The sequence below is a fragment of the Aquarana catesbeiana genome, linkage group LG13 (assembly GCF_042186555.1).
Source record: "Aquarana catesbeiana isolate 2022-GZ linkage group LG13, ASM4218655v1, whole genome shotgun sequence".
In the NCBI taxonomy this organism is placed as follows: domain Eukaryota; kingdom Metazoa; phylum Chordata; class Amphibia; order Anura; family Ranidae; genus Aquarana; species Aquarana catesbeiana.
Window position 1 is genome coordinate 44,415,532 of NC_133336.1, and position 27,252 is coordinate 44,442,783.

The 27,252-nt window shown below is 42.3% G+C and overlaps 1 protein-coding gene across 3 annotated transcripts in view; it reads right to left on the bottom strand.

Annotated features, from left to right (window-relative positions):
• Positions 1 to 648: 648 nt before the first annotated feature.
• Positions 649 to 27,252, bottom strand: part of LOC141117196 (cholesterol 24-hydroxylase-like) — an 80,803-nt gene continuing 54,199 nt past the window's right edge. For all 3 annotated transcript variants that reach the window (XM_073609900.1, XM_073609901.1, XM_073609899.1), the window contains 9 exons: positions 24,097 to 24,207; positions 22,810 to 22,966; positions 22,018 to 22,080; positions 20,294 to 20,366; positions 12,574 to 12,658; positions 9,016 to 9,126; positions 8,020 to 8,108; positions 3,403 to 3,469; positions 649 to 1,263 (listed from right to left, as the gene is read on the bottom strand). In XM_073609900.1, coding sequence (XP_073466001.1) covers positions 1,108 to 1,263; positions 3,403 to 3,469; positions 8,020 to 8,108; positions 9,016 to 9,126; positions 12,574 to 12,658; positions 20,294 to 20,366; positions 22,018 to 22,080; positions 22,810 to 22,966; positions 24,097 to 24,207 — 912 coding nt within the window. In that variant the 3' untranslated portion in view covers positions 649 to 1,107. The remainder of the gene's footprint in view (positions 1,264 to 3,402; positions 3,470 to 8,019; positions 8,109 to 9,015; positions 9,127 to 12,573; positions 12,659 to 20,293; positions 20,367 to 22,017; positions 22,081 to 22,809; positions 22,967 to 24,096; positions 24,208 to 27,252) is intronic.

Here is a 27,252-nt window from a genome sequence, read left to right on the forward strand (position 1 = left end):
ATGTTTGCCCAGGGTCCAAATCAATATTAAAGACAGCGCTGGGGGGGAGGAGAAACAGCAGCACTCTGAACTTCCCAGTGAATGGCTGTGCAGCGGGCGGGTGTCGGGACAAATCTGATCATTGGAAGAGAGCATACTGAGTTCCCAGCACAGCTAGAGAACTGAGCATGCTGTGCTCTCCTTCTTAGTGTGGTCAGTTTTTAATAGAAAAGCAGAGGGACTGCCAGGAACACCAGGGATTTTACATAAAGGAAGCAATACCAGGAGAACAGGATACCTTCTCATACAAGTACATGGTACAGCAGGCACATATCAGGAAAATGAAGTGTTGGGGTAACAAACGCTTTAAGAATGCTTCTGACATTCATGCAACAAATGTTTTATAAAGAGACCCCCTTGTGTCAGAAAGGCATTAGTGCTGGAGATTACTGATACCAGCTGCAATACATGAGCCATAAGAGTGGTTAGAGTATTACAAAGGCTATTTTTCATCTGTATTTATCTATACATAGTGAAAAAGTGTTTGTACTTGTGATGTTGTTGAATGCAGGACCCAAGAATAATTCTTGCCCAGGACCCTTTAGAGATTTGGGCTGCCACTAAACCCCAATTATATTACTATAATAAAGTTGAACTTGAAGATGGATATAAAAAACAAACATCAATGCAGCTTTTTATTCATTATTATTACATAATTACATATTTTTTTTCTTCAATAGATTTTTATTAAAAATGCAGAAGTTAGAAAAAAACACAGTGTCAAGGCACAATGCATGAAAGTGCAAAGGTAAGGATTAAAAAAAAATTACAATAATAATACGTACAGATCTCGGCATATGCTAATTTTCACACAAATGCATCACTGTGGCCCTTGAAGAGGTACCCTGTAGATAGCAGTGTAAGAATCTGAATTTGATCTAGTATTAGTCTTTTCAACAAATGCATTCTAAAATATATAGCTGTCTATGCATCTTTTTTTAAAAATACCAATATTTATCTAATATTTTTATATGAACTCATTAGTACATAGATAGACTTTTTTCAATAGTCTCGTTACATTAGACAGTTAGTTGGTATAGTCATTACATAAAAAATGTACATAAAAGTCTATTTCTTTATGGTTCCTGTTCTGGGCCGCAGTCTACATATTGCCCCTCCCATGGGTCGTAGAGAGCCTGAATCATAAATCTTGAAGCTTTGTCCTTCCACCAACTCAAACTCGAATCTCTGCAGGAGCTTGGCCATTACCACCTTTGCTTCCATCTATATAAAGAAATACAGATAATCAGTTTAAAGTATTACCCTTGGGTTTCTCAACTTGAGTGAATGTCCTCTCCTGGGAGGTCCCCCTGCCTTTGTGGGGAGATCCTGAATACAGGCCAGTTGGGCTCATGCAATGATTTTGTCTGCATTTTAGTGACCTGCGGAAATCCCTGTCCATCGCCCCTCTACCACCATTGCATTGTCAGCGGGTGTGCAGGCCTAGCAGACTAAACACAGGGATGTCACAATGGAGACCTCAAGATTTGTAAAAAACTGTCAGATGTATGCCCTGAGGGCATAAACAGAGAGATGGAAGAACGTGGAGAAGGTGGGTATCAGTGTGTTGGGTGGAGGGGGTGTTACTAAGAAAACCTGACACTTTGCCTATTCCTGTTAACTCAAATCCCTTTTTTTTAATAAAAAACAGCCTTGATTATTCAGTAGCACATAAGTGCTCATTTATACTCTCTAGTGAAACAGATTTTTTATGCAGAGTGACTTAAAGGTTCAGTTCACAAACCGCATACTCAATGATTGGTAGAGACTGGAGAGTTAGATCTCTTGCAGATTGGCGGTTGGGGAGGTGGCAAAAACAGGCGGCAGAGCCGCGGTTTTACTGCCACCTGGCTGCCCACCCAAATTTGCAAAATACAGCTGGATGGGGCTGTACAAATTTTTAACGTTAGGTACAGAGTTTGACAGGTGGTACCACCTGTCAAACTCACCCACTAAGTTCAATGGGGCTGCGCTGCTTTCGTGTGCAATGCATGCAATTGTGGTGTGGTAGTGTGGCAATACAGGGCTAATTTAGGCAGTGAGTAGGTGAGATAACACTATAGATTGCTCTTCGGAGGGCACCACAGTCCACCACAAGTTTGAAAGAGCCCTTAGCTATCCAAATCTTCACAGCTGGACTGGGGGCAGGTGAGAATACAAGTCTTGGGGGGGGGGGGGGGACCATAGAAGGTGCAATTATACTTCAACTCTCCAGTCTCCACCAAACACTGAGTATCAAGTTTGGGTGGGCTGACCCTTTAAGTCACTCTACTCAAATTCTATTTTACTGGACAGTATAAATGAGTAGATGCTCATGTGTTACCAAATAAGCAAAGCTGTTTTTAGAAAAAATGCAACTTTAGTTAACAGGAATAGGCAAAAGTGATAGAGTTATCTAATAACAAGCCCCCTGTCCCTCCAGGCAAACACTGATACTTACCTTACCCTTAGTCCTTCACTGCTCTGTTTATGTGTCAGAGGCCTTGGAAAAAATGGATATGGGGAAGTATATGACCTTATCCTATTCCTCACAGGATGTGGTGCTCAAGCCCAGGATTGCTGTTAAAAACCATGGGGCCCCGTGCAGCCTAGCTTACAGGAACAGTGAGCCAAGCCTAACGGGGCTCCAGCTGAATGAAGAAACCACTAATTCTTGCAACTAAAATGCCTGTGAGAATAAGCCCTTAATTAAGGTTTTTGTTTAATTTTTTATTACAATTGCATTTTATTTTCTTTTTAAATTTAACAGCCCTGTGGGGGTTGGTGAAATATCAGAGGTCTAAACAGACACCCAATGTCTCACTTTTGAGACAAAGAAAGAGATTGAGGACACAGATTCCTCAATTCTTTCTCTGCAGCCTCAGCTGCAGAGTGAATGAACAGGAAGTGTTTTGTACAGAGGCTCCCTGTTCATTCATACACAGAAGCATTGCAAACACAGGGAGGGACATAGGGGGATTGGTACCAGTAATTGTGCTAATTTCTGCTGCTCTGGTCCCCCCTGTTGAACTTATGGGGCCTGGGCCCAGTACAGAAGGACAGCTACTAACCCCTTATCAGCAGCCCTGCTCAAGCCTGTTCAGCAAATTACCAGAGCTGTGCATGTGTGGTAGGGGATAAGACCCTGTGTAAGCTCCAGCATGAAACTCCAACAAGGATTAGACCCATGGGTCCAACAAGCCAAGGGGACAGTGGGAGAGTGAGGGGAAGGTAAGTATCAGTGACCGGGGATAATAAGATCTAAAAAGGACTTGTCACTTTGTCCTCCAGTTGTGTATACTGGATGTGTCTAGGCAGACTCTAGGCATATACTCCAGGCATTTTCTTTGCCACATTGTTATGTGATAAACTAAAATATCATACCTGCGCAAAGACTTGTCCAATACAAGAACGTGGCCCAAGTGAAAATGGGAAATACGTAAAATATGGCCTGTTTGGAGAAAGGAAAATTACTCACTTCATGTGCCAAACATTTCAGCTGAAAAATGAAATTACTACAGGCAATTTTGTCAGAATCAAAGTGTACTACTTTAAGACCAAATGTGCATAGGCATTTGTTTGTATGAGATTTTAATTAATGCCTATGCTTTGACAATAGTGAAACCCATTAACACATTTTCAAAATTCCCATGTAGGCTGATCTGTTATTAATGTTCAATTGTGTCTGCTCGAGGGAGCTTTTTAATGAGCTGGGTGCCATGTCTGTATTTTGCAGGCACTTTTCATTAGGATGCAATGCAGAGAGGATGCTTTACTAAATACCTGTTTGCCATAAACATACATGTAGCACCCTCTACCAATAGGTAGGTGCTAACAGAGGATTTTTTGCTATATAGTCTGTCAGTACAGGTAAATTTAGGCAGGCCTATGCTGCAAGCTAGGCCTGTCTGTTTTGATCTGGGGGCCAGGGAGTGAGTAGTGTAGCAGTGGGTGTGACCACCTGTGCTCTAGTTCTGAGGCGCCTCCCCTACTTCCAGGGAGAATGTTCTGGAAGAGGGGCAGGGCCTAGAACTGGAGTGGCAGGCAGCTCATGTGGGAGCCCTGACCAATCCCCAACTTGAATTGGCAGGGGGCGGGCCTCCTATATAAGCTGAGGTAACAGGCCACCGGGGGGAGTGGTTTGCCGGGTGAAGTAGAAAATGGAGTACTGGACAGCAGCAGGAGGGCACCCCCATCTCGGGGGGGGGGGGGGGTGCGCCAACCACAGGAGGAGGCCCGGGGAGAACTGTGAGGGAACATCACCTTTACACGGTCATTGGTGGTGTCCTCATCATTACAGGGTCATTGATGAGGAACTCCTGGAGCAGAGGGGCAGGTGAAGCTGTCGGAACGTACGGTCCGGTTAAGTTCTCCATCAAGGACTCGGGGCAGAGGAAGGTCTGTGAGTGTACCACAGGGGAAGGCTGGAAGTGCCAGAAAGTCTGTGAGGGAACTTCACTTTTACATGGCCATTAGTGAAGTCCTCATCATTACACAGTCATTGATGAGGAGTCCTGGATCAGAAGAGAGACGTTGGGAGTAGTGTCAAATCGATATGGCCTGAGGGCACAGGATTTGTAAGTTGGGCTGGCTGTGAACATTAGTCCATCGTTCAGCACATGCTTTTAAACTACTAGGCCTCCAGGGAGAGGTACTGCAGGCCTCTGGCCTAGTAGCAGTGGGCAACCAGAGTCATCAGGAGAAACTATTCAGAGTGTGTTCCTTTGCTTACAGAAGAAGATGTGACAAGAAATGAATATGCTTCAGTTATAAGTTTGTGCAGGAGGAGAGGATTTCTGGGAACATCACTCTTACACGGTCAAGGGTGATGTCCTCATCTTTACACGGTCATTGATGAGGAAGTTCTGGAAGCAATAGCCTGCAGGAGTTACGCAGAGGAGGAGCAATAGTCTGCATGGTGATGCAGGAAAAAGACTGTAGCTGTTAAACAAGCACATCATTCCTTCAGGTTCAAATTATGTGCTTATCTATAAGATTTCTAAAGATGACGGCAAAGTGATCTATTCTATGGGCATCCCATATACCCCTTTCTCCAACCAAGTTGTACCACCCAATAAACAAAAAAAAACAAAGCAAATGACTGTTCATTGTCTCTACAAGTGATATATGGGAGTCTGGCAGCGGGGTGATATGGTGGATGTTTGTTACTAGTGGCAACTACACCGCTACATACAGTATCTTTAGCCATGGCCTGGGAGCACTTGGCAGATGTTAGGAAAATGTACCAGGTGAATCTTTCTTTGTTGTGCAAAAGAATGTCCCAAGATATCGGTGCTGCGAAGGTGCCTGGTATTGGTGCGTATGGAGCGGTCAACTTAAAAAATCTTGTGTCCAGAGTAAAATCTATTTTATTGTTGTAGTTACATTAAAACATCATATAATGCATTTCATGGTTGCTTGCTACGTCTTCATAACAGGCATGTCACATATACTTTAGTCAGGGTACTACACATTCTGCACACTGCTGACAACTTTGCTCAGAGCCTCAACTAAAGTGTGACTCACTTGTGCTGAAGAAATGTCACATTGGTATGAAACACATTATATGGTGTCTTATCAGAAGCACAACAATAAATTTTAGTGTGGCTCCGAATGTATAATCCACCAATATTGGACACCACTGTAATATAAGTATTTCGATTTGCATATCTCTTATCCTACAAACCACTCCTGTCACAGCCCACCCTGAGGGAATAAGGTCTGGTTCTCCCTATGCATTAAAGCAGGGGTCTCCAAACATTCTAAACAAAGGGCCGGTTTACTATCCTTCAGACTTTAAAGGGGTCGGACTGTGGCAGGTGTGCGCAGAAAAAGAAATTTGCCCCATTGTTACTGTCAGTGGGAGGAATAGTGCTCAAAGGGGCAGATAAAGCCAAGCAAAGGGCCACATCCTGCCCCCGGGCCGCAGTTTGGAGACCACTGCATTAAAGGAATAATTTGTCTTTTGCAAAATTTAGCAAATGCATACACATAATAAAACAAATAATTTGCATGTATTACATTTTTGCATTGAAGCCTGCAGAGCACTCCAACTAACCATGATTAGTGCATCGTGGGTGCAATTCACAGACTCCTGCATTACATCTCAGCCCCAGGTTTGTACAGTTATGGGGCTAGAGGAAGTAAACAATGGACTACAAGTGCAGGGATGTCGGAGTACTTGTGCTGACACTCTGTGAGTCCCTGCCACATTGGCAGATAGAACTTGTAGTCTTTCATTCACAGGTCCCTGTATATGAATCTGTGAATGGATGACGTGGCAGTGTGGGTGTAACCACGCACAGCCTTGTTAAATAAAAATTAAAAAAAAAACAGGATGCTCCAGGGAGAAGGCCCCTGTGATTCAGGTAAATGGGGAGGCAGTTTGAGGGTGGGGGTTGGGGAATGCAACCATGTTTCATGTTACTGCTCAAATACTGTATGGGTGTAATATGAAACATGGTCCAATAGGTGGAACAAGCCTTTAAGTTTGACCATCCACTAAAAGATTAATCTGCGTGGAGAGATATTCTTCATATGCCTGATGAGTGATGACAGGTTGCAAACTATTTAGGTGGACTACTGCAACCTAACCAGATGTAAATAATATTATTCCAAGATATTTTCCTATTTGTGGCCATAAAAACCAAGAAAACTACACTATATGGGAGTCTTCAGACTCTGGACCCATCCCTTGATTTTCCTACTCTTTCTTTTTTTCCAAGATCAGCAACAATACCCCATTTTTTTTATAGTTGCCTGCATAGGCTCTTATACTGCTGGGAACATCCACGATCTTTAAAAAGAAAAGTATTCATTAGAATTGGAGACTTTTAGGTGCTACTGTTGCCCTAAGGCAAGAATGGACTAGAAAATGTAAGTTTAGATGTTTAAAAAAAAGAAAACCCCAAAAATTCACAGCTGGAGCTTTTGCTAATATCTGACACTGACTCGAGATGAAAACATTTTTGTCCTCGGGCTGCTCCAAACAGATCGAAAAGGCTGTATGATCTCATTTACATCCAGCAATAAGGCAACGCTGATATATGGAAACCTTTACATGTTATTGATGTCTGATATGTCGGCTGTCTAGACCAGTGGTGTCCAAACTGCGACCTTCTGGCTGAATGTGGCCCTTTGCTTGTCTTTATTTGGCCCTTTGGGCACTATTACTCCCATTGATACGAGACACTATTCTACTAACACCAACAATGCAACACCATTCCTTCCACTGACACCAATGATGGGGCACTATTCCTCCCACTGACACCAATGATGTGGCACTATTTCTTCCACTGACACCAATGATGGGGCATTATTCCTCCCACTAATACCAATGATGGAGCACTGCTCCCTCCACTGATACTAATGATGGGACACTATTTCTTTCACCAACACCAATAGTTGGGCACCCCTCCTCCCACTAATACCAATCATGGGGCACTATTCCTCCCACTAATACCAATAATGGGGCACTGCTCCTTCCACTGATACCAATGATGGGGCACTATTCCTCCCACTAATACCAATGATGGGGCACTGCTCCCTCCACTGATATCATTGATGGGACACTATTCCTTCCACCACCACAAATAATTGGGCACTATTCCTTCCACTGATACCAATTATGGAGCATTAATCCTTCCACTGACACCAATGATGGGGCACTATTTCTCCCACTAACACCAATGATGGGGCACCGCTTCCTCAACTGATACCAATGATGGAGCACTATTCCTTTCACTGATACCAATGATGGGGCACTATTCCTCTTCCTATTGACTACATATCAACCACCAAGCTGAGGCATGATTTACTCCCTGCGATGCCGGGACATTTCTACTCACACTGGCCACAGTCTGGACCCCATGAAGTTTGAAGAACAGTCGACTGACCCTTTGCTTAAAAAGTATGGAGACTCCTGATTTAGACCATAACCAATTGGCTATTTCCAATGTATCACAAAGGTAACAATTAGCACAGGTAAGAAAAAACAATTACTTGGGAGCATCAGGGTGAAATCGATCTGGGTTGAAAACAAGGGGATCTGGGTGAAACTGCTCCATCCTTCCCATGATGTAGGGGTTAAACTGTTTAAAGAACAGAAGATACAGAAGATACGGGTTTATTTCATAAAACAAATTGGTCAAACCTTGTTTCAGTACATTCCATATTTTTATGAGGGGTATTGATTTTAGAACATTGCAAAACTCAATGAACATCACTCTCTAAGCTGAGATATAGGACATTCTATACAGTATACTTGTCAGTGGCTCCTTTCCACACTTTACAAAAAACACAATTATGACTCTTCCCAGTTTTACGGAAAATTGGTTCCAGTCTGTGCTCCCATTAGAGAGATTTTTCATCACTTCCTGTCCAGAAAGTGAGGGTAAAATTTACCAATGGGGACACAGACAGCAAATAAAAGGCCAAGAGAAGTTGAATATCATTCCCATTTTGCCAAAAAAAAGCAGCTAAGCTTTAAAATGGTACTAAGAATGATAAAAAAAAAGGCAGGCTCTTTATTGAAGAAGGAATGCACAGCTCAGTTTACATTCTGGCACACTGCGCTGCGCATGCACAGCTCAGTTTACATTCTGGCACATTGCCTGTGTGATAGGATGACTGAACTCCTGTACATGAGAGGGGGAGACATCATCCCATGTCAGGCAATCAAGATGCCCAAAGACCAGCACCTGGAAATAATCAGGGAGAAGATGCTGGCACCAGCAAAAGGCCCTTGCAGGCATTACTCCTCCCCAGCAGCTGCATAAAAGGTTATGTAAGGAGGTGAGGGGAGGGGCAAAGTTGCTGGGCCAGCACAGATAATAGACACTCCCAGAAAAGGAAAAAGCTTTGACATGCACAAAAGAAGGGTGCTGTGTTAGGGAATCAATTACGCTTGGTGCCAGGGTCTCTTTAGGGTAGTGATTACTGTATATATACACTGTAAACATTGTTTGGGTCAGTGGATGTGGAGGGTTTGGATCTTACCATCAGGGATGTTTTAGCAGGAATTCTCACTCCCTCTATATAAGTTTCTTCTTCTAGCGCACGAGATGTACCTGGAGCAGGAGGGTAGAGTCTTAAACTTTCCTTCAAGACCTAAAGAAGATACATATTAAATTGGAAGTTTGCAATATCATTGCAATTACCTAGGAAATCCAGGTGGATTATACCTTGTTTTTTTCAGGACAAATTGTCCTTGCACATGGTGGTAAATGGTAATGAATACCGCCTGTTTTTTTTTTATCAAATGAAAACTGGACCAAAATAGTAAAAAAAAAAAAAACATTTTTTTAAATTCAACTGTATATTTCTTGCTGTTACTAAAAAAAAAAATACATTTTCCTATTGCTTATGTTTGTGACAATACCAGATATGTGTATATTAATTGTTGTTTGCATCCATAGTAGAGCCCAGAAACAATAGCGTGCATTTTGCTTTTTCTTTTATTTATTTATACACACTGGCACTAAATTAAAAAAATGTTTTTCTTTACTTCTAAAGAAATGTTACATTTGACCCCTGACATTTGGATCCAACCTTCACCCTGACCTTCAACCCTGACAGTAACCCAGATCAAGCCTGATCTATTTTATCTTATATTGATCTATTTATTTATTTATTTTTCTCTAGCTAGAAGAAAATATGCAATGTACACTATATTACCAAAAGTATTGGGACGCCTGCCTTTAGACACTTTAATGGCATCCCAGTCTTAGTCCGTAGGGTTCAATATTGAGTTGGCCCACCCTTTGCAGCTATACCAGCTTCAACTCTTCTGGGAAGGCTGTCCACAAGGTTTAGGAGTGTGTCTATGGGAATGTTTGACCATTCTTCCAGAAGTGCATTTGTGAGGTCTGGCACTGATGTAGACTAGAAGGCCTGGCTCACAGTCTCCACTCTAATTTATCCCAAAGGTGTTCTATGGGATTGTGCAGGCCAGTCAAGTTCCTCCACCCCAAACTCGCTCAAGTCTTTATGAATTTTGCTTTGTGCACTGAGCCAAATCATTTGGTGGAGGGGGGATTATGGTGTGGGGTTGTATTTCAGGGGTTGGGCTTGGCCCCTTAGCTCCAGTGAAGGGAACTCTTAAGGCGTCTGCAGACCAAGATATTTTGGAGAATTTCATGCTCCCAACTTTGTGGGAATAGTTTGAGGATGGCCCCTTCCTGTTCCACCATGACTGCGCACCAGTGCACAAAGCAAGGTCCATTAAGACATGGATGAGCGAGTTTGGGGGGCAGGAACTTGACTGGCCTGCACAGAGTCCTGACTTCAACCCAACAGAACACCTTTGGGATGAATTAGAGCAAAGACTGCGAGCCAAGCCTTCTCGTCCAACATCAGTTCCTCTCCTCACAAATGTGCTTCTGGAAGAATGGTCAAACATTCCTATAGACACACTCCTAAACCTTGTGGACAGCCTTCCCAGAAGAGTTGAAGCTGTTATAGCTGCAAAGGGTGGGCCAACTAAATATTAAACCCTACGGACTAAGACTGGAATGCCATTAAAGTTCATGTGTGTGTTAAGCCAGCCGTCCCAATACTTTAGGTAACATAGTGTAAATGCAATATATCTTTTTCTCCATTCAGAGGGAGTGGATTTTACTGACTGATCATGGTGTCCACATAATTGAGATTCGGTTCTCCCAGCTCCCAATCATTAGCTATGAGACCTGGAGATATTGGTGACAGCTTGTTCTCAGCTTGGTGACAATGCACTATGGAGAACTCTTCCAGCACAATACATCCACTACTTATTAGCCCTGTAATCTATTTCTTTATGAAATGGTTTCTCTGCCTCTTTGAAATGTCCTCTGTGAGCTCCAGAGCCTCTCCTTTTCCCCTCACTTACATCTGTTTGGATGGAGCGGTGCATGTTAGTTGAGGTCATGAGCACTGCTCTATGTACACTACACATCCTATAGTCCATCTCGGATTCAAGCGAGAGAGGGTAGCTATAGTCCTATATACAGTAGGAGTTTGGAGGAGACTGAGAGCAATAGAAGGGACTTTTTTTTTAGTTAAAGTGAAGTTCCACCCCAAAAAAAAAAAAATCAATTAATGTGCTTAAAAGAAATTAAAAAAAAACATTTGGAGAATGTTTTTTTTACTCACCTCTAAATGCCTGTTGCTAGGGGTCCCTCGTAGTCTGCCTCCTTCAGCGCCTGGGCTCCTGACGTCACTTCCCTCGGCGCAGGAAGGGAGATCACCTCTCCCCCCTCCCTCTGTCAATCATCTGGGACACGTGACAGGTCCCAGATGATTGTGCAGCCAGTCACGGCGCACGGCTCGCGCATGCGCAGTGGGTGCCCGTCTGTGATGTCATAGCCGGGCGCCCACAGTTAAAATGCCGGCGGCGCTGAGCGGGGGGGGGGGGGTTGAGTGGGGCTTCAATCCCCCGCATCGCTAGACCCTGGGACAGGTAAGTGTCCGATTATTAAAAGTCAGCAGCTGCAGTATTTGTAGCAGCTGACTTTTAATTTTTTTATAATGGGAACTCCTCTTTAGGAATAGTTACTTGAATAGAATTTCAATCTTTAAGTAGAGCAACAATTCTTTTTTTCAGATCCTCAGAGAGTTCTTTGCCATGAGGTGCCATGTTGAACTTCCAGTGACCAGTATGAGAGAGTGAGAGCGATAACACCAAATTTAACACACCTGATCCCCATTCACACCTGAGACCTTGTAACACTAACGAGTCACATGACACCAGGGAGGGAAAATGGCTAATTGGGCCCAATTTGGACATTTTCACTTAGGGGTGTACTCACTTTTGTTGCCAGCAGTTTATACATTAATGGCTGTGTGTTGAGTTATTTTGAGGGGACAGCAAATGTACACTGTTATACAAGCTGTACACTCACTACTTTACATTGTAGCAAAGTGTCATTTCTTCAGTTTTGTCACATGAAAAGATATCATAAAATATTTACAAAAATGTGAGGGGTGTACTCACTTTTGTGAGATACTGTATATACATTTCAGAGGCGTAACTATAGGGATCGCAATTGCAACCCAGCCCCACACTTCAGGGGGCCCATGCGGCTCCCTTGTCATATTTAGTTCTACACCTGGATAGGAGGGGTGGTGGGGGCAGCATATAGAGGAACCAATGTCCTTCATTTTACTCCTGTAGCAGCTGAAAGCCAGCTTCTCCTCCTCTCCCTCCCACCAGTATTCAGCAGCTGCAGGAGGAAAATGGAAGCATTGGTTCCTCTATATGCCGCCCCTGCATCCCCTCTTATCCAGGTTAATTGTTTCCTTCTGCCCCCCAGGCCCCAGTCTGCTCCCCTGGTCCCCCTCCCCTGCTGCTGGCTCCCCTCTTCCCCTCTCTCGCCAGCTGCTGCAGGGGATGCTTTCAGGATGGAGAGTGAGGGAAGGGGCCAGTAAATTACATATTTTCCTATTTTCCTTTTTTAAATGGACACAGTGAGTAAACGGTACCAATCGCTCCTGTGTCCATTCATAAGTGAATGAGCTTTGGTGATCAAAGAGGCTTTTAAATATAGAGCAACCTGTAAAATGGACAGTTTTTCCAGCTACCTGAGACAAATATTGGAGTTTTCCAAGATCTTCGTACTCGAGGTCTCTTTTGGTACCAATAACTTCATCCACTTCATCCTGAGCCCTGAAAGGTAAACCGAGTTTGTTGTTTAATCTGTATAATATTTAACCAATGAATTGTGAGTTTTCCACTTTTCACTTGTCTACATAAATTTTATAATGTTTGAGGATTTATTAATAAAATGTTTTATTGGTTCAATAATAAATATACTTGTATAGTTTGATCCAATTCAATCAGGAATAAACATATATGCATTATTCTACTTTGCACAAAACATTAGCCACTGCCCCCCCACCCCCACCCCCCACCTATAACTGGCCTTTGCAGCAAGGAGCATTGGAGGGCAACATATATAAAATAAAAGGCCAAGGAAAATTCCAATCTCTACTTACCGACCAGCCTGTGACCAACCAAATTAACCTGTCTAACAGTATGCGTTAGGCCTCTTGCACACTGCAGCTTGAAAAAGCTCAACACAGCTTATTTTCTTTACTGAGCTAACATACTGCCCATTAATTGTAATGTGCCTATGCACACAGGCGCATAAACAAGCGTCGTGTATTCTTCAGTAAAGGAAAAAAAAAGAAAGATCTGCATTTTTGGTCAGTAATATACGCAAATATATTTGCGTGAAAATACGTGCAAATACATACAAAAAAAAAAAACCCACAAACTCAAACAGGAGTATCCTGTTACCTGTAGTCTCTACCTCTAACTTTTAAGAGGCTCCACAGTGGAAGCACATGCATTCTGATGGATAGATAGAGGGCAGATGGGCTGGAGGGAGCCCACCCCTCCTTAAAGATGCAGGGGCACACTGAACACCCAGCACTTAGCACTATGGCCGCAAAGGTGTCAGTGCGTTACCTGACCAATATATCCACTGTGGAGCCTCTTAAAAGTTAGAGGTAGAGACTACAAGTAACAGGGTTCCTTGACGGGGCCTGTAGCTTACGCATGTATTTGCAAATCTGTGCAGACTAAACCCCTGTTTTTAACGCATCTTGTTAGACAGGTCAGTTTGGTTGGTCGCAGGCTGGTCGGTAAGTAGAGCTTGGAATTTTCCTTGGATGGGAGCGCATGCGCGGAGTCTAACAGGGAGGACATGCACTGTTAGAGCTCCGCTCCGTGAGGGGAAATAGCCTCTTCTCCGTCTAAACCCGCCGGCAACGGGAGTTATCAATCTTCCCCGCTAATTCCCGGGAGACAAAGGAATCGTTTTAAAAAACGAAAATGGTGTTAGGAGGCAGCAGGAATAGGGCTAAAACTACCTCCACAAAAGAGGGCACGGGCCGCTGTGAAGATGGCACCATCCCCCTCATCCTCTTTTACCTCAGAGCGCTCACACAAGCAGAAACAGCTGCTGATAGACTCCCCAGGTGAGTCAGATACAGAAACTCTCTTCACACAAAGCTGTTCTCAAGATTTATCTGCTCCCCCAGCCCTTATGAAACAATTTGAAAGAATGCTTAATAAAGCATTGAAGCAGACTTCTGAACACAATACAAACAGCCTGACTAAAGAAATAAGGGAAATAGGTAATAGGATTGCAGCATTAGAATGGATGAGATAGAAAATACTGCTCAGGATTTCATGACTGAAATTGAAAATATTAAAGAGGAGAACTTAATATTACAAAACAGATTGGAAGATTATGAGAACAGAGACAGACGTTCTAATCTGCGCATTACGGGCATTCCTGAATCAGTAACTGATATCTATTCTACGGTTACTGCTTTATTTCAAGAGCTCCAACCAGCAATACCCATCGAAAGACTTGAAATGGAGAGAGTCCACCGTGCCCTCACCCCCAAAAAACCGGATGGTCCTCCACGCGATATAATCGCAAAGTTTCATTATTATCGCACAAAAGACCAACTGTTGGCTGCTGCTTGAGACAAAGGTACCCTGTCCTTTCAGGGATATAACTATCAACTATTTGCTGATTTGTCGCAATTAACAATATCCAAACGCTGTGCGATGAAGCCTCAATTAGCAGAATTACAACGTCATAGCATCACATATCAATGGGGTTTCCTGTTCTCCATCCATTTTGTTTTCCAAGGCTCCAAATACACATGTAGATCTTCTGAGGAACTTCAACGGACCCTGCAGGATCTCCATCTGGTAGAGGCTGCATCCACCTCCAATGCTGCACACAAAAGACACCCTTCTTCCTCTCTACATAATTCTTCCCATGCCATGGAAAACAATGGAAATCGTCAATCCCATAAGAGAGGTCGATTCGCCTCCCCCCCCCTTTGGAAAAAGAGGATTCTATGGACTGACCATTTTTACTCCTATTGATCACTCCTTTATTCTCTCACTTTGAGAGAAGTCTATGAGTCTATCTCATATGGCCCAACAAGGCTCATTTTTGAAATGTTATGGTACCTGTTACACCTGAATTTTCTTAAACTTACACCAATGATCTTTTCTGCACCCCTGGTGTTCTCCCGCTGCTCTCCCAAGTAGTTTCTTTTTCGCAGTCTGCATAGTTAGACATGATATTAAGGGAAATCTTACATAAAATCCAAGGAAGGGTAAAGAGCTGGTTTTATTCTAGTACTCAGACAATATCTATATGGATACCAAATTCCTTATATTCACCACTAGCTTCTTTTTTTTTTATTATAAACCCTATATTAGCATACATTAATGCACTGGGAATTATTTCTATATTCTCACATGGTATTCCGTTATCCTTTGATATGTTAGATTACTGGATTTAAATTTTCACATCTATCTTTAACAAAGATCGCCTAAGCACTTTTCCTTTATTCCTTTATTGAGAGTTCCAAAGATTAATGCTCATACTACGTTACATAGGTTTAATATAGCTATGTTCATCTAAACTCCCTATTTAGTGACACAATTCCCTATATTTCCCCCGCCCAGGTGTATCCCACATCCTAACTCCATCTTATTCATGAACAAGTTTGTTTTATTCTTAGCAGATAACAGTGGCTTATGCTGGTTTATTTTTCCCCTCAGGAAGTTCCGGATAAACTTACTCTACTCTTTCCTGTTGCCTTGCGGTTTATATAACCAATCATCTTAACGATGATTTTAATAAGGCTTTCCTTTCACTCACGGATATTCCGTGTGCTCCAATACGCCTTCCTCGATTGCCCATCCTTATTATGTGGGTGTTTGATGATAGGCCCTCATCCCTAGATAGGGAACTATATTCCTTATCATGGGCACTTTTTGAATCATTTTATAAATCTATTCAAGTATTTTATTGCCTAATATTGTTTGTTTTCTGTTCTTTCCTTATTTCAGACTCTTCTAAGTCCGCTTTGCTTTTCTCTTCCTTCCAGTCCACTCAGGTTAATCCATCTAGCCAGAAACTCAAGACATCTGGTAAGTTTCATTTCCTAGATCATCTGCCATGGCACCCCTAAACATTTTATCCCTGAATGTTCAGGGTATTAATATACCACAGAAGCGTTCTAAAGCGTTTCGTTCTACTGTGTTTACAGGAAACTCATTTTACGGTAAATTCCACTCCTAAATTTATGAGCTCTTTCTATCCACAAGTATTTACGGCCTCGGCAGCTACCAAACAAAGAGGAACACTTATTGCTTTTCACCGCTCCACCCCCTTCACTCTTAAATCAGAAATAAGAGATCCTGAAGGGCACTATTTAATTCTCACGGGATACATAATGGACACGACAGTCACCGTAGTTTCATACTACGCCCCTAACAAACAGCCCATTCCTTTTCTCTCACACCTGTTGCAGGTATTGTCCACGCACAAGATAGGAACAATTATCAATTGTGGAGATTCCAATCAAACCCTCCTCCCATTTTTGGATAAATCACCTTACAACCTACCCCGAAATACAACGAAACTATCTTTCTCTCAGCTTCTCACTAAACATAATTTAGTGGACACATGGAGAGAATGTAATCCGACAATGAAGAGATATACCTACTACTCACACCCACACAAGTCATTTACTCGCATTGATCACATCTTTCTAACAACAGGAATGATCCCTGAATTAATCAAAATCAGACATAATCCCTGTCGCATGGTCTGATCACAATGCGGTCTTCACTACAATCGCTTCACCTATTCGTAATGCTAGAGATCCTAAACGGTACCTTCCAGATACAATACTCAGGCACCCTTCTCACTGCCTGAGTATTGAGCAAGCACTCAAAGAATATTTAACACATAACAGCACCCCTGACATTTCACCACTAACACTTTGGGAAGCACATAAACCAGTTTTACAAGGAATTTTCCAGAGACAATCCGCATTATTTAAGCGTGAACGTAGAAATCTTGCTCGCAAACTGGAATCTGAATTTAACACCTCCTTTGAATCCTTCCAGGATAATCCAACCCCAATCACAAAAACGAAACTGGAAAAAGCACGTCTATGATTTATTCCTCACAGAATCTGCTGAAAAATCTCTAAACCGTTCTAGACATGCTTTTTATACGAAATCTAAAAAAGCAGGAACATATCTAGTTAGAGCACTTAAATCAATAAATAAGACATCCAAACCGATTAGACTTAAATTGTCTAGGGACATTTATATTAGTAATCCTATTAAGATTGTACATAAATTTCGTTCTTCCCTTGCCTCTTTATATTCAGAAGTAAATACATTTAACATTACGGAAGCTGATTCCTTCTTTTCCAGGATCAAGTTACCTGAGTTAACTCTAGCCCAAAGAAACCTCCTTGATAAACCAATTTTGGTAGACGATGTAACAAATGCTATTAAAGAGCTTAAAAGAAATAAGAGACCAGGCCCCGACGGATACTCTGCTTTATACTATCAAACATTTACAGAAACACTCTCCCCTATCTTGACTGATGCATTTAATGTTTTACTGGATGGTCACTCCTTCAAACTGGAATCGTTGACAGCATCAATCTGTATGATTCCTAAGCCTCATTCTGATGACACATCCTGTACAAATTATCGCCCCATTTCACTTCTAAATTTAGATATAAAAATTTTAGCAAAAATTTTAGCAACTCGTTTGAACAAAATTATAGGCACGCTTGTTCATCGCGATCAAGTAGGCTTTATGCCGACACGCCAAGCAGGCGACAACGTGCGTCGGGCAGTTTTGTTAGCACATATTGCAAAAAAAAGGACGTATCCCTTCCTGCTTTCTTTCCCTTGACCTTAAGAAAGCCTTTGATTCTGTTTCTTGGCCTTACCTACAATATTCTCTGCAGAAATAGGGTTTTGGTCCTCAATTTACTAGATGGATTGCGGCACTTTATGATAAACCTTTAGCACACATAAAATATGCGGGGTACAAATCTGACTCCTTCAACATAGAAAGAGGTACTCGTCAGGGATGCCCACTTTCCCCTCTTCTATTTACTCTTTTGATAGAATCGCTTGCTCAATTCATCAGAACAGACCCAACTATAACCGGTATAGAATTAGGAGGCTACCAACATAAGTTGTGCTTGTTTGCTGATGACGTATTATTATTTCTATCCTCTCCACAAGTCTCGGGCCCTAATCTCCTGCCCATTCTCAACAGGTTTTCTACCTTCTCAGGCCTCATAATAAATCCTAAGAAATGTTTGGTATTAAATATCTCACTTTCACATATGGAATTGGAGTCAACAAAAATTGCACTCCCTTTCACCTGGGCTGATAAATCTATTCCATATTTAGGGATATACCTTACAGCTTCTACTTCAGATCTCTTTTCAGCTAATTATACACCAATGTTGAGCAAGGTGACAAACCTGTTGAAGCAATGGTCACATCTTCCATTATCATAGCTGGGAAGAATCAATGTGATAACAATGACGATTTTACCCAAATTATTGTATTTGTTTAGAGTCCTACCTATCTCAATACCGGCTTATTACCTAAGAATATTACAGAAAAGGGCCACAACATTTGTTTGGGGCCCCTCCAAACCATGCGTTCCATTACCAACATTATATCTCCCTAAAACGAATGGAGGTCTAGGCTTCCCCAATTTCGCAACTTGCTATAAAGCGGCACATATCGCTAGTCTTTCTAAATATCATGCAACAAATGAAATCCCAATTTGGGTATCAATTGAAGTAGCTGATTGTGATCCTTTATTGATTTCAAATCTACTCTGGCTTCAACCCAAAGACCGTCGTGTTATATCCAACCCCATCACCAAACACTTTATTACCTTATGGGATAGGCTTAAATTAAAACATGGTTTACAATCTCCACACAATCCTTTCCTCTCTTTCCTTAAAAACCCTGCTTTTTATCCAGCCTGGGTCTCTGCCTCATCATTCAAAACCCGGAGATCTTTAGATGTCATAAAATTACACAATTTTGTCACTTCCTCCTCTTTTATTCCATTCCCAACTCTCTGCGAGATCTACAATATACCGCTATCAGAAATGTTTTGGTACCTCCAAATTAAAAATTTCTTCACACCTAATACTAACATAGGCACTCCTTTGACCCAATTTTTTATTTTTTTTAAAATATGTAAAGATGATCCCCATACCAGAGGTTTGATCTCTCTCTTATATTCCCAACTTCTAATACACCCAAACACAGATAAACCATCTTATGCCCAAAAATGGGAGGAGGATATTAGATACTCTCTTACCACGGCAGACTGGTCTAAGATCTGGCAGGTGACTAAATCATCTTCCCCTAACATTATAGCATTGGAGGCCAATTATAAAGTACTGACCCGATGGTACCTTGTTCCATCCAGAGTGGCTAAATATGTTCCTACCTGTTCTGCTCTTTGTTTTCGTGGCTGTTCGGAGTTGGGTGATCATTTACATATTTGGTGGACTTGTCCAAAAGTTCGGATCTTCTGGGAGGAAATCTTTGATTTAGCCTCCAAAATGTTTGAGATAAAAATACCTCCTGACCTAACTATTGCTTTACTCAATTTGAAGCCAGATTGCTTGACACACTCAATTCAAACTTTTCGTTCAGCTCCTTACGGCTGCGAAGCAAACGATTGCAAAAGCATGGAAATCTCCTTCTTTGGTGGTAGCCGAGACAAAGAATAGGATGCATAACTCAATGATTCATGCTAAAATGTCAGCTATAGAAAGGGACCTGATCCCCAAGTTCAAAAAATTATGGCACCCATGGGTACAATTCCATTTACCATCAAATTTCGATGATAAGGTTCTCCTGCCATGGTAGATGATGTATGAATGGACTTGTTATGCTTTGTGACGGCGTTTGGATCGACCTGATGGATTCCCCTCCCCTTCCTTCTCTTCTCTTTTCTGCTCTTTTCTTCTCTTCTTTTATGGATTTTTATCCTCCCATCTCTTCTTATTATTATATTGAAGCTCCAGATCCCTCAAACTAAGACTTTCTTCCTCAGCTTATTTATCCTATTTTCAGCTGACTTGAATAACTATTTTAGTATGAGCCTAGATTCTTATACTTTTACCAACGTTCATATTACATTTTTGGTTACATATTATATGTTTAGAAAGTCTATTAACCTAATAGTGACGAGCTTCATTTCTGTTTGTCAATCATTATGTTTTCTGAAAATATCTGTAATGTCCTTAATGAACCAAATAAAAACCATTTGACAAGGAATTTTCCTGGGATTATTCCTTGGCCTTTTTTTGGAATTATTCTCCTTCGCCCAAGGAATGATTTGATTTCTTAATGGATAATACATCAGTAAAGTGGTATCTTCAATTTTTATCATATTATGTGTCTCACTTTTTAAGAATGTCCGGGTTCCGTGCCAGTTCTATCACTGTAAATGATAACTGGTTGGCAGTTGTTTCTTGCCCTGAAAAGGACACAAATCTGTTTAAAGAGCCTTTTCAAGCAAGCACAAGAGCTAGCAATCGTTACGGCTAATATACAAAAAAATAGAGAACTAGAAACAGTGGCAAAACCAAAGCTTGCTAATGACAGATGCCACACATTTACCCTCATTTGCATTGCTTCAACGTATGTAAAACATGCCCACCTACCCATTTAGGGCAGAATGACAGGGCCTCCCTGCTGTAGAAATCTATCCTGGGTCTGCTCCCTTGTCATATGGTGTCAAAATGTAGCTGGGTAGATGACATCACTGATTCCACAAGTGACACAAATAGCGATGTCCTGGGGCAATATATGTTGCTTGGGGATGGGGTTGCAATCAGGAGGCATTGTCATTCTGCTCTGTATAGGCCTGATGAGTGTCTTATTAAGTCAGAGCTCCTGATCCGCATACTTGCATCAGATCAGTGAGTCAGAAAGTATTTATGATACTGGATCAGAATGACAGCCAGGCAACTAGTATATTCAGGAGAGGTCAAGGATGGGCGGCACAGTGGTGTAGTGGTAGCAATCTCGCCTAGCAGTAAGAAGGGTCACTGGTTCGAATCCCAACCACGACACTACCTGCTTGGAGTTTGCATGTTCTCCCTGTGCTTGCGTGGGTTTCCTCCGGGTACTCCGGTTTCCTCCCACACTCCAAAGACATGCTGGTAGGTTAATTGGATCCTGTCTAAATTGTCCCTAGTATGTATGAATGTGAGTTAGGGACCTTAGATTGTAAGCCCCTTGAGGGTAGGGACTGATGTGAATGTACAATGTATATGTAAAGCACTGCGTAAATTGACGGCGCTATATAAGTACCTGAAATAAATAAATAAATGTAGGCCTCCTACATTCTCAGTATAGTTTTCCTTTAACAAGTGGAAAGTGCAACTTAGGCTACAAGTAAAGTAAGTTCTAAGAAAAGCACATGTAGTTAGGCTTTAAACTGTATTATATACAATCGTATAATATTTGCATATATTTTCTGAGTTTACTGCTTCATTAAACACCTTTGCTATGAACAATTTCAGTGTAAATTTTCTGACTTTTTTTTAACTGATTACATTGTATCAGTACTATAATAAAGCGGAACTTAACCCAAAAGGGGAAGTTACACTTTTCCTCCTCCTACCCCCATCCTCTCCCATAATTGGAATATATTTTTGGGAGGGGGGGCAGGTACCTTATTTTGAGTCAGAATGCTGCGGCAATCTCGGGACACGTCACAGGTCCCAGGAAACTGCAGGACCATTCACGAGGCGCGGCTCACGCATGTGCATTGGACAGCTGGCTGTGAAGACGCAAGGAGTCACAGTCGGCTGCCGGCAGTTAGGATATTGACGCCTGGCCCCCGAAGACCGGCAAAGAGCCGGGTTGGGTAAGGACATTGCTGGATCCTGGGACAGGTAAGTGTGTGTTTTTGAAAACAGTATTTGTAACTGCTGGATTTTAAAATTTTGTTTACAGGGTGAAGCTCCTCTTTAATAATTTCCTCGCTTATCCTGTAACTTTCCTTACTGCATCAATATATACTTTTGCAGAACAGCCAAAAAAAGCTGATGACTCTTATTCTACATACAGTTCTACCTGTTCAATAAAGTCATTTTACATTTATGGATTAGATTACAAACCCGCAATGAAGAAAGTAACAAAATTATCTATCAAATCTTCCATATCACATTCATCCTCCTCGGCTGTCAAGAGAGGAAAAAGTAAATTAGTCTTTCTTGAAAAAAAAAGAAAATGCTTATCCACAGATATTTAATAAGCAAGAAGACTGGAGCAATTTCCATACTTTTTTCCCTAAATGTATTACATCATGACCCCAGACAACAGTAAAGAATTATAAGGGAGACCTCTTTCAAAAACTCTTACAGAAGAACATTTTCCTAGGTATGGCCCCTAAGTGTTTTACATCATAACCCCTGGGATGGGAACAGTAAAGAATGAGCAGGCAGACCTCTTTCCAAACCTCTTCCGGGGGGGGCCCCTTTCAACATCAGAGAATTGGCCTTACTTTTTTCCTAGGTATGGCCCCTAAATGTTTAAAATCATAACCCTTGGGAACAGTAAAGAACGAGCAGGTGGAACTCCTCCAAAACCTCTGCCAGGGGGAACTCTTCCAAGATTGGAGAATTGGCCTTACCTTTTTCCTAGGTATGCCCCCCTAAATGTTTTACATCATAACCCCTGACAACAACTGTAAAGAATGAGCAGGGGGACCTCTTCCAAAACCTCTTCTAGGAGGACCTCTTCTAAGATCAGATAATCTGCCTTACCTTTTTCCAGGTATGCCTCCTAAATGTTTTTCATTATAACTCCTGACAACAGAAAAGAAGGAGGAGGGAAACCTCTTTTGTGTAAAATCGATCTTTTTACCTCTTCTATAATAAACGAGACAACTGAGAGCTCTTTTGGCTTACCTGCCCCTTTAAGGATCTGTGTGAGTATATCAACTGGAATGTCTTCTCCGTCTTCAATTGCCTTTTTGCGTCTATTGATACATTCTCTCCCAGTTTTCCTGAGAAGTTTGAGGCTCTCTTGAGTATCTTTAATATACTTCTGCTTTTCCATGGAGAACTAGCAAGAAAGATATACAGAAATATACATAAAACAATATGTTTCAAAATGCATGACAGATAATCAAAGCTGCACAAACATGGACTCTTTACAGCAATGTCTTTGCGACTCAATCAGGGTAACACATGGCTGCAAAGCATAGTGTCTATAAGACTCTTTAGCAAGAAAGAGTCCAGCTGGAAGTAACTACTTAAGTAAAACAGTTCAGAACACAACTACCCACAACTGTCCCCATAAACAGTGTCCCTTACAGTAAGCCCCGGTTCACACAGGGGCGACCTGTCAGGCGACTTAGCTGCCTGACAAGTCGTGTCCTGTTCTGTACTACGGAACCGTTCTAACAGGAGCGACCTAGAAAAAGGTTCCTGTACTACTTTTGAGGCAACTTTAGGCGACTTGCATTGACTTCTATACAGAAGTCGTTTTGTAAGTCGCCGCTGAAGTCGTGTGCAGGTCGCCTCTGTGAGTCGGCCTGCAAGTTGTGTTGCCCCTGTGTGAACCGGCAGTAAAAATCCAGGGTAGTTCTGTTAACATGGGCAAACAGCTGGCGGGATCCAAGGTCCAAGGACAAAGCGCCATCCAGCTGTAAATGTATTACTCTGCTAGCAGTCATGGAGGAGCTCCCCACTACAACTCTGTGCTGTTAGACTCTGGCCCAACTGTCCACACGCCGGTTCTGCCAGTAAAAGGCCTCACACCTGGCTGAAGGTCAATTACTCAACTACCTCTGCCTCATCAGGTGTGGTGTTTCTGAGCTGCTGAGGGAGGGAAGTAGAGAAACGTGTCTTCTGTGAGTGTGTCTAGGAACCCAGGGAGTTGTTGGAAAAAAGAGGTAAGGGGTCGGCACCTACATTTGAGCATGGTGAGTAAATTGGCACTCCGCTACATTTTTTTATGCCCCAGGTGTTGTGAAATTAAAAATGCAATTCAGGCAGCAATACTCACTGCCTCTCCAGTGCTGTCACCCACAACTCCTAAGGACAAAACATAACCTAGGAGCATTAGAAAATGGAATATTGTAGCATCCTGTAGAGGAGAACAGCATCAATATGATCATAGTAGCATGAGCAAAGGACATCAGTCTATATGGGCCCCACATTGCAAGATGGAAAAATCAATCCAGTCCTTACCCTAATTAAAGGGTTTCTCATTTCCACTAATCCTCTCATAGCCAGGGATATGGCTCGAGGAAACGGAGTCTGATCATCATCAATGGAATTCAGGTCCATCCCAAAAGCTACCTAGAAAAAAAAAACAATGAATTATAATGTATGTCTAGATTTTGGCCACATTTATCCGCAAACCTTCCTCTCATCCTTTACATCAGACTTTTTTAACCACTTGAGCTCTGGAAGGTTTTACCTCCTTAACCACTTTAAGACCAGGCCTCTTTTTTAGATGTGGTGTTTACAAGTTATAAAAAATTTTTTTTTTGCTAGAAAATTACTTAGAACCCCCAAACATTATACATTTTTTTCTAACATCCTAGAGAATAAAATGGCGGTCCTTGCAATACTTTGTGGCACACAGTATTTGCGCAGCGGTCTTACAAGAGCACTTTTTTTTTAAAAATACACTTTTTTGAATTAAAAAATAAGACAACAGTAAAGTTAGCCCAATTTTATTTTATATTGTAAAAGATAATGTTACGCCGAGTAAATTGATACCCAACATGTCACGCTTCAAATTGCGCCCGCTCGTGGAATGGCGACAAACTTTTACCCTTAAAAATCTCCATAGGCATCATTTAAAAAATTCTACCGGTTGCATGTTTTGCGTTACAGAGGACATCTGGGGCTACAATTATTGCTCTCGCTCTTCCGATCGCAGTGATACCTCACATGTGTGGTTTGAACACCGTTTTCCTAACGTATGCGTTCGCTTCTGCACGCGAGCTCGGCGGGATGGGGTGCGTTTCAATATTTTTTTTTTTTCTTATTTATTTTACCTTTTACTTTTTATTTTTACACTGTTTTAAAAAAAAACAAAAAACGTGTCACTTTTATTCCTATTGCAAGGAATGTACACATGCCTTGTAATAGAAAAAAAGCATGACAGGACCTCTTGAATATGAGATCTGGGGTCAAAAAGACCTCAGATCTCATATTTACACTAAAATGCAAAAAGAAAAAAGAAAAAAATTGTCAGTTAAAAAAAAAAAAAAAAAATGTCCCTTTAAGAGCTAATGGCGGAAGTGACGTTTTGACGTCGCTTCCGCCCTGCAGTGTCATGGAGACGGGTGGGGGCCATCTTCCCCTCACTCGTCTCCATGTCAGCCCAGGGGACAGACGCGATCGCCTCCGCCGCGAATCCGCCGCAGAGAACACTTTTATCTTGTACCGGATCACCGGCCGAACACGGGGATACCGGGGTTATGGCAGCTAGCTGCTGCCATGACAACGATATCCGTCACCAAAGTAGGGACGTACATCGGCGTGCGGTCCAGAAGTGGTTAAAGAGGAGGTCCAGCTTGAGTGAAAAAAATTAAAAGTCAGCAGCTACACATACTGCAGCTGCTGACTTTTAATATTAAGGCGCTTACGTGTCCAGGGAGCCCGCGATGTCGGTACCCCAGCCGATCTTTCCCTACTGTGCATGCGCAAAGTGCACTGCACTTTCTAATTGGCCCGGTGGCGGAGGAAGAAGGAGGGGGGCCGAACTTCCGGGAGATCGGGCTGCGGCTGTCGGGCTGCGGTTGTTGGGCTGTCAAAAACAGGTCCCCGTTCCCCCCTCTCCCCTGAAAGGTGCCAAATGTGGCACCGGAGGTGGGGGGAAGCATATAAGCAGAAGTTCCACTTTTGAGTGGAACTCAGCTTTCATGACCAGGCCATGATCAGGCCATTTTTTTGCTATTTAGCACTGCTTTACTTTAACCGGCAATTACGCGGTCATGCAAAACTGTACCCAAAAGAAATTTATATCATTTTTTTCACACAAATAGAGTTTTTTTGGTGGTATTTGATCACCACTGGGTTTTTATTTTTTGCAATATAAATGAAAAAAGAACAAACATTTTGGTGAAAAAAACTATATTTTTTACTTTCTGCAGTAATACATATCCAATAAAAGAAATTAATAAAATTGAATTTCTTCATAAATTTAGGCCAAAATGTATTCTTCTGCCTGTATAACAATATACACTGTCACTGTACTAATGACTCCGGCTGGGAAGCGGTTAACATCTAGGGCAATTAAGGGGTTAAATGTGTGCCTAACAATGTGTAATTGTGTAACGTGTGCTGCTTTTTACTAAAGTTCTCTTTGTTTCTTATCCCTGACTTACAGACAGACTCCCTCTGTGTACAATCAGAGAGGGTGCCGTGCGCTGTAAACCTTCTCAGTACATTGCGGGGGGGGGGGGGGGGGGCAGGGCCATCCTTAATATTGATTGGACCCTGTCCAAACATTTTGTTTGGGCCCCCAGCTCCCCCCCCACACTCAAAATCAGTTTACTGTAGCAGATCAGGCAGTGATTGTGATTGGTTGCCAAAGGCTACAGCATATCATATATCATTACCGCTCACTGACTGGATGCTAGAGGTTAGAGCACACATTACGACTCACTGATTAGTTGCTAGGTTACAGCACATCATTTCTGCTTGCTGATTGGTTGCTAGAAGGTACTGCACATCATTACTGCTAATCAAATGGTTGCTAGAGGTTACATGCTTACTGCTCACTCATTGGTTGCCAGAGGTTACTGTGCATCATTACCACTTATTGGTTGCTAGGGTTTACAGCACATCTCCCCACTGCCTGCACACCGTGGACTGGCGAGGTGAGGGGACCCACCAATAGACAGAAAACTCCTAGAACTTGCTTTTAGCAATGAGCAGAGCAGAGAACACAACTATGAAGGTTAACTGAGTGCAGGTAGGCACAGAGTCCAGTGTGAGCAATATCCCTAAGGACAGGCTCCCAGAAATAATCGACTAGTCATGCCGCCTGCAGTAGAGCAGTGTTGAGGGGTGAGCTACATACAGAGTGCAGGATTGAGGAGTGTGCTTTGTATGGAGTGCAAGGTTGAGTGGTACGCTATGTACAGAATGCAGGGCTGAGAGGTGAGCTACGTACAGAGTGCATGGTTGACGGGTGCGTTACATACAGAGTGCAAGATTGAGCGGTGCGTTACATACAGAGTGCAGGATTGAGGGGTGCGTTACATACAGAGTGCAGGATTGAGGGGTGCGTTACATACAGAGTGCAGGGTTGAGGGGTGCCTTACATATAGAGTGCAGGATTGAGGGGTGCATTACATACAGAGTGCAGGGTTGAGGGGTGCGTTA